General features: G+C 43.1%; 1 protein-coding gene across 7 annotated transcripts in view; it reads right to left on the minus strand.

The window, feature by feature from the left end:
• The window catches only part of LOC124000724 (dematin-like), a 48,988-nt gene that overhangs the window by 18,675 nt on the left and 15,533 nt on the right, over positions 1-14,780 (minus strand). For 4 of the 7 annotated variants that reach the window (XR_006832656.1, XM_046307302.1, XM_046307301.1 and 1 more), the window contains exons 2-7: positions 7,486-7,511; positions 5,400-5,480; positions 5,262-5,306; positions 4,992-5,088; positions 4,700-4,744; positions 4,489-4,623 (exon numbers count right to left, since the gene is read on the minus strand). Coding sequence is in view for 6 of the 7 variants with exons in the window: in XM_046307302.1 (XP_046163258.1) it covers positions 4,489-4,623; positions 4,700-4,744; positions 4,992-5,088; positions 5,262-5,306; positions 5,400-5,480; positions 7,486-7,506 (424 nt within the window). In the remaining variant the exon portion in view is untranslated. Of the gene's footprint in view, positions 1-4,488; positions 4,624-4,699; positions 4,745-4,991; positions 5,089-5,261; positions 5,307-5,376; positions 5,481-7,485; positions 7,518-14,780 lie in introns of those variants that run through there. The other 3 variants (XM_046307299.1, XM_046307300.1, XM_046307303.1) reach the window with 3 other exon arrangements.

Here is a 14,780-nt window from a genome sequence, read left to right on the forward strand (position 1 = left end):
AGGTTGGATGGAGAGCATTTGTGAACAGCAGTTTTCAGTTCTTTCCACAGATTCTCGATTGGATTCAGATCTGGACTTTGACATGGCCATTCTAACACCTGAATATGTTTATTTTTGAACCATTCCATTGTAGATTTTGCTTTATGTTTTGGATCATTGTCTTGTAGGAAGACAAATCTCCGTCCCAGTCTCAGGTCTTTTGCAGACTCCATCAGGTTTTCTTCCAGAATGGTCCTGTATTTGGCTCCATCCATCTTCCCATCAATTTTAACCATCTTCCCTGTCCCTGCTGAAGAAAATCAGGCCCAAACCATGATGCTGCCACCACCATGTTTGACAGTGGGGATGGTGTCTTCAGGGTGTTGCTTTTACGCCAAACATAACGTTTTGCATTGTTGCCAAAAAGTTCAATTTTGGTTTCATCTGATCAGAGCACCTTCTTCCACATGTTTGGTGTGTCTCCCAGGTGGCTTGTGGCAAACTTTAAATGACACTTTTTATGGATATCTTTAAGAAATGGCTTTCTTCTTGCCACTCTTCCATAAAGGCCAGATTTGTGCAATATACGACTGATTGTTGTCCTATGGACAGAGTCTCCCACCTCAGCTGTAGATCTCTGCAGTTCAGCCAGAGTGATCATGGGCATCTTGGCTGCATCTCTGATCAGTCTTCTCCTTGTATGAGCTGAAAGTTTAGAGGGACGGCCAGGTCTTGGTAGATTTGCAGTGGTCTGATACTCCTTCCATTTCAATATTATCGCTTGCACAGTGCTCCTTGGGATGTTTAAAGCTTGGGAAATCTTTTTGTATCCAAATCCGGCTTTAAACTTCTTCACAACAGTATCTCGGACCTGCCTGGTGTGTTCCTTGTTCTTCATGATGCTCTCTGCGCTTTTAACGGACCTCTGAGACTATCACAGTGCAGGTGAATTTATACGTAGACTTGATTACACACAGGTGGATTGTATTTATCATCATTAGTCATTTAGGTCAACATTGGATCGTTCAGAGATCCTCACTGAACTTCTGGAGAGAGTTTGCTGCACTGAAAGTAAAGGGGCTGAATAATTTTACACGCCCAATTTTTCAGTTTTTGATTTGTTAAAAAAGTTTGAAATATCCAATAAATGTCGTTCCACTTCATGATTGTGTCCCACTTGTTGTTGATTCTTCACAAAAAAATACAGTTTTATATATTTATGTTTGAAGCCTGAAATGTGGCAAAAGGTCGCAAAGTTCAAGGGGGCCGAATACTTTCGCAAGGCACTGTATCTACAACACAAAATCCATGTGTACGTGTGTGTATAGTGCGTATGTTATCGTGTATGTGTATGCATATGTTTGTTTTGCTTCTTAGTCCCCGCTGTTCCATAAGGTGCATTTGTATAAATAAATACAAATCTGATTCTACTGTTACCGGATGTGGAATAGAGTTCCATGTAGTCGTGGCTCTATGTAACACTGTGCACCTCCCATAGTCTGTTCTGGACTTGGGGACCATGAAGAGACCTCTGGTGGCATGTCTTGTGGGGTATGCATGGGTGTCTGAGCTGTGTGCCAGTAGTTCAAACAGACAGCTTGGTGCGTTCAACATGTCGATATCTCTCACAAATACAAATAGTGATGAAGCCAATCTCTCCTCCATTTTGAGCCAGGAGAGATTGACATGCATATTATTAATGTTAGCTCTCTGTGTATATCCAAGGGCCAGCCATGCTGTCCTGTTCGGAGCCAATTGCAATTTTCCTAAGTCACTCTTTGTGGCACCTGACCACACGACTGAACAGTAGTCCAGGTGCCTGTAGGACCTGCCTTGTTGATGGTGCTGTTAAGAAGGTAGAGCAGCGCTTTATTATGGACAGACTTCTCTCCATCTTAGCTAATGTTGTATCAATTTGTTTTGACCATGACCTTTTTAAGAACAATGTATGATGGTTGTTACAAGAAATAAGCTTATATGGACATGACTTTTTAACACACAGTAAATTGCTTTCACATCTCTGACAGTCACTCACAGCTAAATAGGAAAAACAATGTGCAGAAAGAGGTAATCTAAATGGCCCGGAAGCCTGCTTCTTCCTAAGGATGAAAATATCATAGGCCTTCTAAAAACTGTAAAGTTCATGGCATATATTATTAGAAATGCAGGCAATTTGTTTCAATATATATATTTTTTAAATTCCATCTTTATTAAACCTGGTAGGCTAGTTGAGAACAAGTTCTCATTTACAACTGCGACCTGGCCAAGATAAAGCACAGCAGTTCAACACATACAACAACAGAGTTACACATGGAATAAACAAACATACAGTCAATAATACAGTAGAAAGAAGAAAAGTCTATATACAGTGAGTGCAAATGAGGTAAGGCAATAAATAGGCCATGGTGGTGAAGTAATTACAATATAGCAATTAAAACCTGTTTGGGATAGGAGGCAGCAATTTCACTTTTGGATGAAATGCATGCCCAGAGTAAAATGCATACTACTCGGTCCCAGATGCTAATACATATATATATTATTAGTAGTATTGGATAGAAAACACTCAGAAGTTTCTAAAAAAAGTTTGAATGATGTCTGTGAGTATAACAGAACTCATATGGCAGGCGAAAACCTGAGAAAAATCCAACCAGGAAGTGGGAAATCTGAGGTTTTTTGTTTTTCAAAGCTTGGCCTACCGAATACACAGTGTCTATGGGGTGAAGTTGCACTTCCTAAGGCTTCCACGAGATGTCAACCACCTTTAGAAACGTGTTTCAGGCTTTTGCTATAAAGGAGGGGGGAATGGGAGTTGAATGAGTCAGGTGTCTGGCAGAGTGTCTCAGGCTCGTGACGCGTGGTCCCGACAGAGTTAGCTCTCGTTCCAGAGCTTTTCTACAGACAATGGAATTCTCCGGTTGGAACATTATTGAAGTTTTATGTTAAAAACATCCTAAAGATTGATTCCATACATCGTTTGACATGTTTATACGACATATAACGGAACTTTTCAAATTTTTGTCTGGACGTAGTGCTCGCGCCTCATGAAAATGGATTACTGGGCTGAACACGCTAACAACAAGTGGCTATTTGAACATAAATGATGGACTTTATGGAACAAATCAGTCATTTATTGTCGAACTGGGATTCATGGAAGTGCATTCTGATGAAGATCATCAAAGGTAAGTGAATATTTATATTGTTATTTCTAACTTCTGTTGACTCCAACATGGCGGTTATTTCTTTTGCTGGATTGGGCTCTGAGCGCCGTACTCAGATTATGCTTTTTCCGTAAAATTTTTAAAAAATCTGACACAGCGGTTGCATTAAGGAGAAGTCTATCTTTAATTCTGTGAATAACACTTGTATCTTTTATCAATGTTTATTATGAGTATTTCTGGGATTTGATGTGGCTATCTGCAAAATCACCGGGTGTTTTGGAATCAAAACATTACTGCACGTAACGCGCCAATGTTGCCTGAGATTTTTGGATATAAATATGCACATTATCGAACAAAACATACATGTATTGTGTAACATGAAGTCCTATGAGTGTGATCTGATGAAGATCATCAAAGGTTAGTGATTCATTTTATCTATATTTCTGCTTTTTGTGACTCCTATCTTTGGCTGGAAAAAATGGCTGTGTGTTTTTGTGACTTGGCTCTGACCTAACATAATCATATGTTGTGCTATCGCTGTAAAGCCTTTTTAAAATCAGACACGATGGGTAGATTAACAAGAAGTTTATCTTTCATTTGCTGTATTGGACTTGTTAATGTGTGAAAGTTACATATTTCAAAAAAATATTTTTGAATTTCGAGTGCTGACTTTTTAGCGGAATGTTGTCGAGGGGTTCCGCTAGGGGAACCGTTAAACACGGGAATGGTAGATGTGCAGAAAATGAATGTGCAAGTAGAGATGCAAAGAGGCAAGATAAATAAATAAATACAGTATGGGGATGAGGTAGTTGGATGGCCTGTTTACAGATGGGCTATGTTCAGGTGCAGTGATCTGTGAGCTGCTCTGACAGCTGGTTCTTAAATCTAGTGAGGGAGATGTGAGTCTCCAGCTCCAGTGATTTTTGCAGTTCGTGCCCATACTCTCATTACTGGGGTCAGACAAAATCTGCAGGAAAACTTTCTTATCACTACCTTCAAAGCATTAAATGCAATACACAACTTTTATCAACAGGTTTTGCAGCAGTACTTGGTTTGAATTAATCACACAGGTATTACTCAGGGTATTACTCAGGGATAACACACACCCCACCACACCTGACAGATCTGTGGTGGCGAGGAGCATAATAGGATGTGTCTTTATTGGAGACTATGCATTGAGGGCAGAATCTTGAAAACTATGTGAGAAACTCATTCCATAGGGTTAGGTGTTTGGGGTTAGGTATAGGTTCAGGGTTAGAAGTTAGGAAAAATATTAGTTTCAATAGGAATCAATTGTCTGGTCCCCGCAAGGATAGTAAAACAAACATGTATGTGGGTGTGTGGATCTTACCCATAGCAGCCAGTGAGGGAGGACAGGGCCAGTACTCTGTCTCTATTTTTGAGGGCAGGTTGGGGTCTGGTTTCTGAGCTGCTGGGAACTTAGATGACTGGATAATGCTGCCCATCACCTTCTGCTTGCTGACCTCTACAGACAGGGAGAGAAAGAATTACACACACACACACAAATCTCGAAGCCAAACACACAAACAAATATACAGTACCCTGTTTAAAATTAGGCATCTTCATGTAGATGTTGGCACCATTATCTGAAATAAAACACAGAATTAGAAAAGTATGTGTGTGTGTGTTTGTTAGTGCATGTGTGTGTGTGTGTGTGTGTGTGTGTGTGTGTGTGTGTGTGTGTGTGTGTGTGTGTGTGTGTGTGTGTGTGTGTGTGTGTGTGTGTGTGTGTGTGTGTGTGTGTGTGTGTGTGTGTGTGTGTGTGTGTGTGTGTGTGTGTGTGTGTGTGTGTGTGTGTGTGTGTTGTGTGTGCATACGTGCATGTGTGTGTACCTGGCCTGTGGAAATGCTGCTGTAGGGGAATGGATGTCTTTCGGAGCTGCATTGTGGAGCCTCCTGGAGACCCTCCATCCTCCCTACACACCTTCAGCTGAGAGAGAGAATAGAGAGAGGAGAGAGAAATATATGGAGAGAAAGGGAGAGAGTTAGTGCTGCTGGGTAACTGGATGAAGAGAAATACCTACACAGCGCAACACAGAGAAATAAAGGGAGGGGGAGACAGGGGAGATCAGGAAAGGAGAGAGGTCTGAAGAAGTGTCTTACCTCAGGAGAGGGAGGAGGAGAGATGGAGGGAGGAGATAGGGATCTCTGGGGATGGAAGAGGAGAACGCAGTCACATCACACTTCTCTTCCTAAACAGCCTTTATGAGTTACTTACTGTAACATGAATTGTGTGTGTACCTCTCTACGGGGCGTACGCACTGCGTCTAGTGGTGAGTAGGTGAGGTGAGGTTGGTAGGTCATGAGATCTGGTCTCTCCACCTACAGAATAGCACAGTCTGTGGTGAATCACAAGCAAGCATGCTCCACATACACATCTGAGCTATCTGATTGGCTAGCGGTAGGCTTATAGGTGCACTTGATTTTCTCTCTAGGATTTTGCATGTGCTTAGCTCCATTACGTTTCTTTTTTATTCTGAAAAACTCCCAGGCCTTAATGATTACAAGCATAACCTAACATGATGCAGCTACCACCATGCTTGAAAATATGGAGGGTGGTACCCAGTATTTTTTGCTGTATTACATGTTTTGGAATATTTTTATTCTGTACAAGCTTTCTTCTTTTCACTCTGTCAATTGGGTTGGTATTGTGGAGTAACTACAATGTTGTTGATCCATCAGTTTTCTCCGATCACATCCATTCTAATCTGTTTTAAAGTCACCATTGGCCTTCCTCTCCAGCAACTGAGTTAGGAAGAACGCCTGTATCTTTGTACTGACTGGGTGTATTGATACACCATCCAAAGTGTAATTAATAACTTCACCTTGCTCAAAGGGATATTCAATGTCTGCTTTTTAAAATGTTTACCCATCTACCAATAGGTGCCCTCAATTTGTGAGGAATTTGAAAACCTCCCTGGTCTTTGTGGTTGAATCTGTGTTTGATATTCACTGCTCGACTGAGGGACCTTACAGATAAGTGTGTGTGGGGGGTACAGAGATGAGGTAGTCATTCAAAAATCATGATAAACACTACTATTGCACACAGAGTGAGTCCATGCAACTTATTACCATAATTTCCGGACTATAAGCTGCTACTTTATTCCCACATTTTGAACCTCGTGGTTTATGGATTTTTCCCGATTTCACAAGATTCATGCCGCCAAAAATCGAGCGCGCTCAAACTTCCCATCATTCTGATTACGGTAGTAATTTTGTCACCCTCATCATGGCAAAGACACTGAGAAATGCATATGATGCAGCTTTCAAGTTGAAGGCGATCGATCTGGCTGTTGGAAAAGGAAATAGAGCTGCTGCATGGGAGCTTGGCCTTAATGAGTTGATTATAAGACTTTGTAAACAGCAGCGTGAGGAACTGACTCAGTGCAAAAAGACAACAAGCCACTCGACATCAGTGTAAATCGTGCATTTAAGGTGGCGCTCCTTGTTCAGTGGGAGGCTTGGATGACAAGTGGGGAGAAATCCTTCACTAAAACGGGCCGCATGCGAAGAGCAACTTATGGTCAAGTCTGCCAGTGGGTCCTGACAGCGTGGAGCATTGTCAAAAAATCTACTATCATCAACGGGTTTTGAAAGGCTGGACTGCTGCTTGTTGAAGGGGTAGCATGAGCTCAGCGGGGTATTTGCCTCCGGATGAAAGTGACGAGAGCGACAATGAAAACGATCCAACATCGGATGAAGCAATTCTGAGGTTATTCAACTCCGACACCGAAGGAGATGACTTCAGTGGTTTCAGTGCACAGGAGGAAGATAGTGACCAATGACTTTACTGGTAGGCTATTGTTTAATTTTTGTTACAAGCAGTGTTTCGTTAAAGCCTATTTATTTTTGTTACAAACCGTGTTTCATTAAAGCCTATTTATTTTTGTTACAAGCCGTGTTTCGTTTAAAGGCTGTGTAAAGTTAATTTGTTTCAATGTACCGGTAGGCACCTGCGGCTTATAGACATGTACGGCTTATTTATGTACAAAATACTTATTTTTTAATAATTCAGTGGGTGCGGTTTATATTCGGGTGCGCTTAATAGTCCAGCAATTACGGTATGTTATTCTCACATGTTTATTCCTGAACGTATTTAGACTTTCCATAACAAAGTGGTTGGATACTTATTGACTCAAGACATTTCAGCTTTTCATTATTAATTAACTTGTAAAATTCTACTTTGACATTATGGGGTATCGTGTGTAGGCCAGTGACACAAAATCTCAATTTCATCCATTTTAATTTCAGGTAACACAACAAAATGTGGAAAAGGTCAAGGGGTGTGAATACTTTCTGAAGGCCCTGTAATGTTTGTGTGTTTTACCTTCTGCATGATGGTGGACATCCTTCCTGTGGCTTAAACCAGATGGCAGAGCAGAGAGGCAGAGAGAGGCAGAGAGAGAGAGGCAGAGAGAGAGACAGGCAGAGAGAGAGAGAGGCAGAGAGAGAGAGAGAGCAGAGAGAGAGAGAGAGAGAGGCAGAGAGAGAGAGGCAGAGAGACAGAGAGAGAGAGGCAGAGAGAGAGAGGCAGAGAGAGAGAGAGAGAGAGAGAGAGAGACAGAGACAGAGAGACAGAGAGAGAGAGAGAGAGAGAGAGAGAGAGAGGCAGAGAGAGAGAGAGAGAGAGAGAGAGAGAGACAGAGAGAGAGAGAGAGAGAGAGAGAGAGGCAGAGAGAGAGAGAGAGAGAGAGAGAGAGAGAGAAACAACTCAGAAGTAGAACAGTGATGTAGATAAGGAACAAGGTTTATAAAGCCTGTCTTTCTGACAGAGGATATTGTTGCCACTAAACTGTGTCCACATGCTCCTCACAACATCACACTCACACTAACCAACTCACAATAACCACGTTTCCATCCACAGTTTTTATGAGTAAAGTCACAGATTAAAAAGAAATCAGGACAGCTGTGAAGGAAACTTTTTTTATAAATGCCGAAAGATAATTTGTTCATTCAACACGGTGGGATTTTTTTGTGTCTATAAAATTAATTATGCGAGACATGGAGGTGGAAATGACTTTAAGCGCAAATATTGATATAAAAACCATCATATCCAAGTAAACTTGGAGTTACGCAACGATATGGTGTGTGGTCCTCCCCCTACAACTCAGGAAACCATGCAGTTTATGAGGCTACAGATTAAATAATTTATGAACTTTCAATGGTGGTGAAAGTGCAAGGTGATGAGCTTGATGCTCCTTTCCAATAAATATTGAGGGTCTTACTCTGGTGACATGATCAATGCTTGACTGCCATTTGACAAATAAATATATTCTCACTCTGATCCATAATAATCTTATTATGAAGACTAGCCTACCCACACTGTATCTGTGCCAAGACCAGATAAGGCACATTTGCTATTTAAAACAACAGCTTTTGTGACAAAACTACCGGTATAGTTGAAAATGTGATGGAAACACATTGAAACTTCAGATTTTTATTCGGTACATGAAAACTTAAGCGATAAAAAACATTTTGTGTGCACTATGTCATCACGCACTGATTGGTCTCCTCAACAAGTCAGTTTGGTGGAAACACCACTGGTGGGAAAATGCGCAGACTTTCTTTGTGGATTTAAAAATATTTGCATGAACATTTGTAACCAATTGGATGGAAACCGAGCTCGTGTCACACAGCACAAAAACACTGCCTTCAAGGCCCCACAAGTGGCGCAGTGGTCTAAGGCACTGCATCACTACAGACCCGGGTTCGATCCCAGGCTGTGTCGCAGCCGGCCGCGACCCGGAGACCCATGAGCCAGCGCACAATTGGACCAGCATCATCTGGGTTAGGGGAGGGTTTGGCTGGCAGGGATGTCCTTGTCCCATTGCGCACTAGCGACTCCTTGTGTCGGGCCGGGCACAGTGCACACTGACTTTGGTTGCCAGCTGTATGGTGTTTCCTCTGACACATTGGTGCAGTGCGGTTTGGGGATGGTGGTGTTTCGGAGGACGCATGGCTCTCGACCTTCGATCTCTTCCGAGTCCATGCGGGTGTTGCAGCGATGGGACAAGACAAAACTACAAATTGGATAACGGGAGAAAACGGGGTAAAAGATTACAACAAATAATAATGTAAAAACAGCTTCAATAGTCACCCTACATGGTGTGTGACACACATACACGAATGCACTTCAATAGTCACCCTACATGGTGTGTGACACACATACACGAATGCACTTCAATCGTCACCCTACATGGTGTGTGACACACATACACGAATGCACTTCAATCGTCACCCTACATGGTGTGTGACACACATACACGAATGCACTTCAATAGTCACCCTACATGGTGTGTGACACACATACACGAATGCACTTCAATAGTCACCCTACATGGTGTGTGACACGAATGCACTTCAATAGTCAACCTACATGGTGTGTGACACGAATGCACGAATGCACTTCAATAGTCACCCTACATGGTGTGTGACACACATACACGAATGCACTTCAATAGTCACCCTACATGGTGTGTGACACACATACACGAATGCACTTCAATAGTCACCCTACATGGTGTGTGACACGAATGCACTTCAATAGTCACCCTACATGGTGTGTGACACACATACACGAATGCACTTCAATAGTCACCCTACATGGTGTGTGACACGAATGCACGAATGCACTTCAATAGTCACCCTACATGGTGTGTGACACACATACACGAATGCACTTCAATAGTCACCCTACATGGTGTGTGACACACATACACGAATGCACTTCAATAGTCACCCTACATGGTGTGTGACACACATACACAAATGCACTTCAATAGTCACCCTACATGGTGTGTGACACACATACACGAATGCACTTCAATAGTCACCCTACATGGTGTGTGACACACATACACGAATGCACTTCAATAGTCACCCTACATGGTGTGTGACACACATACACGAATGCACTTCAATAGTCACCCTACATGGTGTGTGACACACATACACGAATGCACTTCAATAGTCACCCTACATGGTGTGTGACACACATACACGAATGCACTTCAATCGTCACCCTACATGGTGTGTGACACACATACACGAATGCACTTCAATCGTCACCCTACATGGTGTGTGACACGAATGCACTTCAATAGTCACCCTACATGGTGTGTGACACGAATGCACTTCAATAGTCACCCTACATGGTGTGTGACACGAATGCACTTCAATAGTCACCCTACATGGTGTGTGACACGAATGCACTTCAATAGTCACCCTACATGGTGTGTGACACACATACACGAATGCACTTCAATAGTCACCCTACATGGTGTGTGACACACATACACGAATGCACTTCAATAGTCACCCTACATGGTGTGTGACACGAATGCACTTCAATAGTCACCCTACATGGTGTGTGACACACATACACGAATGCACTTCAATAGTCACCCTACATGGTGTGTGACACACATACACGAATGCACTTCAATAGTCACCCTACATGGTGTGTGACACACATACACGAATGCACTTCAATAGTCACCCTACATGGTGTGTGACACACATACACGAATGCACTTCAATAGTCACCCTACATGGTGTGTGACACGAATGCACTTCAATAGTCACCCTACATGGTGTGTGACACGAATGCACTTCAATAGTCACCCTACATGGTGTGTGACACACATACACGAATGCACTTCAATAGTCACCCTACATGGTGGTGTGTGACACACATACATGGTGTGAATGCACTTCAATAGTCACCCTACATGGTGTGTGACACACATACACGAATGCACTTCAATAGTCACCCTACATGGTGTGTGACACACATACACGAATGCACTTCAATAGTCACCCTACATGGTGTGTGACACACATACACGAATGCACTTCAATAGTCACCCTACATGGTGTGTGACACACATACACGAATGCACTTCAATAGTCACCCTACATGGTGTGTGACACACATACACGAATGCACTTCAATAGTCACCCTACATGGTGTGTGACACACATACACGAATGCACTTCAATAGTCACCCTACATGGTGTGTGACACACATACACGAATGCACTTCAATAGTCACCCTACATGGTGTGTGACACACATACACGAATGCACTTCAATAGTCACCCTACATGGTGTGTGAATGCACTTCAATACATACATGGTGTGTGACACGAATGCACTTCAATAGTCACCCTACATGGTGTGTGACACACAATAGTCACCCTACACGAATGCACTTCAATAGTCACCCTACATGGTGTGTGTGAGTCACACATGACACGAATGCACTTCAATAGTCACCCTACATGGTGTGTGACACGAATGCACTTCAATAGTCACCCTACATGGTGTGTGACACGAATGCACTTCAATAGTCACCCTACATGGTGTGTGACACGAATGCACTTCAATAGTCACCCTACATGGTGTGTGACACGAATGCACTTCAATAGTCACCCTACATGGTGTGTGACACGAATGCACTTCAATAGTCACCCTACATGGTGTGTGACGAATGCACTTCAATAGTCACCCTACATGGTGTGTGACACGAATGCACTTCAATAGTCACCCTACATGGTGTGTGACACACATACACGAATGCACTTCAATAGTCACCCTACATGGTGTGTGACACGAATGCACTTCAATAGTCACCCTACATGGTGTGTGACACGAATGCACTTCAATAGTCACCCTACATGGTGTGTGACACGAATGCACTTCAATAGTCACCCTACATGGTGTGTGACATGAATGCACTTCAATAGTCACCCTTACATGGTGTGTGACACGAATGCACTTCAATAGTCACCCTACATGGTGTGTGACACGAATGCACTTCAATAGTCACCCTACATGGTGTGTGACACGAATGCACTTCAATAGTCACCCTACATGGTGTGTGACACACATACACGAATGCACTTCAATAGTCACCCTACATGGTGTGTGACACGAATGCACTTCAATAGTCACCCTACATGGTGTGTGACACGAATGCACTTCAATAGTCACCCTACATGGTGTGTGACACACATACACGAATGCACTTCAATAGTCACCCTACATGGTGTGTGACACACATACACGAATGCACTTCAATAGTCACCCTACATGGTGTGTGACACACATACACGAATGCACTTCAATAGTCACCCTACATGGTGTGTGACACACATACACGAATGCACTTCAATAGTCACCCTACATGGTGTGTGACACGCATACACGAATGGACTTCAATAGTCACCCTACATGGTGTGTGACACACATACACGAATGCACTTCAATAGTCACCCTACATGGTGTGTGACACGAATGCACTTCAATAGTCACCCTACATGGTGTGTGACACGAATGCACTTCAATAGTCACCCTACATGGTGTGTGACACGAATGCACGAATGCACTTCAATAGTCACCCTACATGGTGTGTGACACACATACACGAATGCACTTCAATAGTCACCCTACATGGTGTGTGACACACATACACGAATGCACTTCAATAGTCACCCTACATGGTGTGTGACACACATACACGAATGCACTTCAATAGTCACCCTACATGGTGTGTGACACACATACACGAATGCACTTCAATAGTCACCCTACATGGTGTGTGACACACATCACCCACATGGTGTGTGACACACAATGCACTTCAATAGTCACCCTACATGGTGTGTGACACACATACACGAATGCACTTCAATAGTCACCCTACATGGTGTGTGACACACATACACGAATGCACTTCAATAGTCACCCTACATGGTGTGTGACACACATACACGAATGCACTTCAATAGTCACCCTACATGGTGTGTGACACACATACACGAATGCACTTCAATAGTCACCCTACATGGTGTGTGACACACATACACACTTCAAATGCACTTCAATAGTCACCAATAGTCACCCTACATGGTGTGTGACACACATACACGAATGCACTTCAATAGTCACCCTACATGGTGTGTGACACACATACACGAATGCACTTCAATAGTCACCCTACATGGTGTGTGACACACATACACGAATGCACTTCAATAGTCACCCTACATGGTGTGTGACACACATACACGAATGCACTTCAATAGTCACCCTACATGGTGTGTGACACACATACACGAATGCACTTCAATAGTCACCCTACATGGTGTGTGACACACATACACGAATGCACTTCAATAGTCACCCTACATGGTGTGTGACACACTTCAATAGTCACCCTACATGGTGTGTGACACGAATGCACTTCAATAGTCACCCTACATGGTGTGTGACACGAATGCACTTCAATAGTCACCCTACATGGTGTGTGACACGAATGCACTTCAATAGTCACCCTACATGGTGTGTGACACGAATGCACTTCAATAGTCACCCTACATGGTGTGTGACACACATACACGAATGCACTTCAATAGTCACCCTACATGGTGTGTGACACACATACACGAATGCACTTCAATAGTCACCCTACATGGTGTGTGACACACATAGTCACGAATGCACTTCAATAGTCACCCTACATGGTGTGTGCACTTCAATAGTCACACATGGTGTGTGACACGAATGCACTTCAATAGTCACCCTACATGGTGTGTGACACGAATGCACTTCAATAGTCACCCTACATGGTGTGTGACACCCACATACACGAATGCACTTCAATAGTCACCCTACATGGTGTGTGACACACATACACGAATGCACTTCAATAGTCACCCTACATGGTGTGTGACACACATGAATGCACTTCAATAGTCACCCTACATGGTGTGTGACACACACGAATGCACTTCAATAGTCACCCTACATGGTGTGTGACACACATACACGAATGCACTTCAATAGTCACCCTACATGGTGTGTGACACACATACACGAATGCACTTCAATAGTCACCCTACATGGTGTGTGACACACATACACGAATGCACTTCAATAGTCACCCTACATGGTGTGTGACACACACACGAATGCACTTCAATAGTCACCCTACATGGTGTGTGACACACATACACGAATGCACTTCAATAGTCACCCTACATGGTGTGTGACACACATACACGAATGCACTTCAATAGTCACCCTACATGGTGTGTGACACACATACACGAATGCACTTCAATAGTCACCCTACATGGTGTGTGACACACATACACGAATGCACTTCAATAGTCACCCTACATGGTGTGTGACACACATACACGAATGCACTTCAATAGTCACCCTACATGGTGTGTGACACACATACACGAATGCACTTCAATAGTCACCCTACATGGTGTGTGACACACATACACGAATGCACTTCAATAGTCACCCTACATGGTGTGTGACACACATACACGAATGCACTTCAATAGTCACCCTACATGGTGTGTGACACGAATGCACTTCAATAGTCACCCTACATGGTGTGTGACACGAATGCACTTCAATAGTCACCCTACATGGTGTGTGACACGAATGCACTTCAATAGTCACCCTACATGGTGTGTGACACGAATGCACTTCAATAGTCACCCTACATGGTGTGTGACACGAATGCACTTCAATAGTCACCCTACATGGTGTGTGACACACATACACGAATTCAATAGTCACCCTACATGGTGTGTGAC

The sequence above is a fragment of the Oncorhynchus gorbuscha genome, linkage group LG16 (assembly GCF_021184085.1).
Source record: "Oncorhynchus gorbuscha isolate QuinsamMale2020 ecotype Even-year linkage group LG16, OgorEven_v1.0, whole genome shotgun sequence".
NCBI classification, from domain to species: domain Eukaryota; kingdom Metazoa; phylum Chordata; class Actinopteri; order Salmoniformes; family Salmonidae; genus Oncorhynchus; species Oncorhynchus gorbuscha.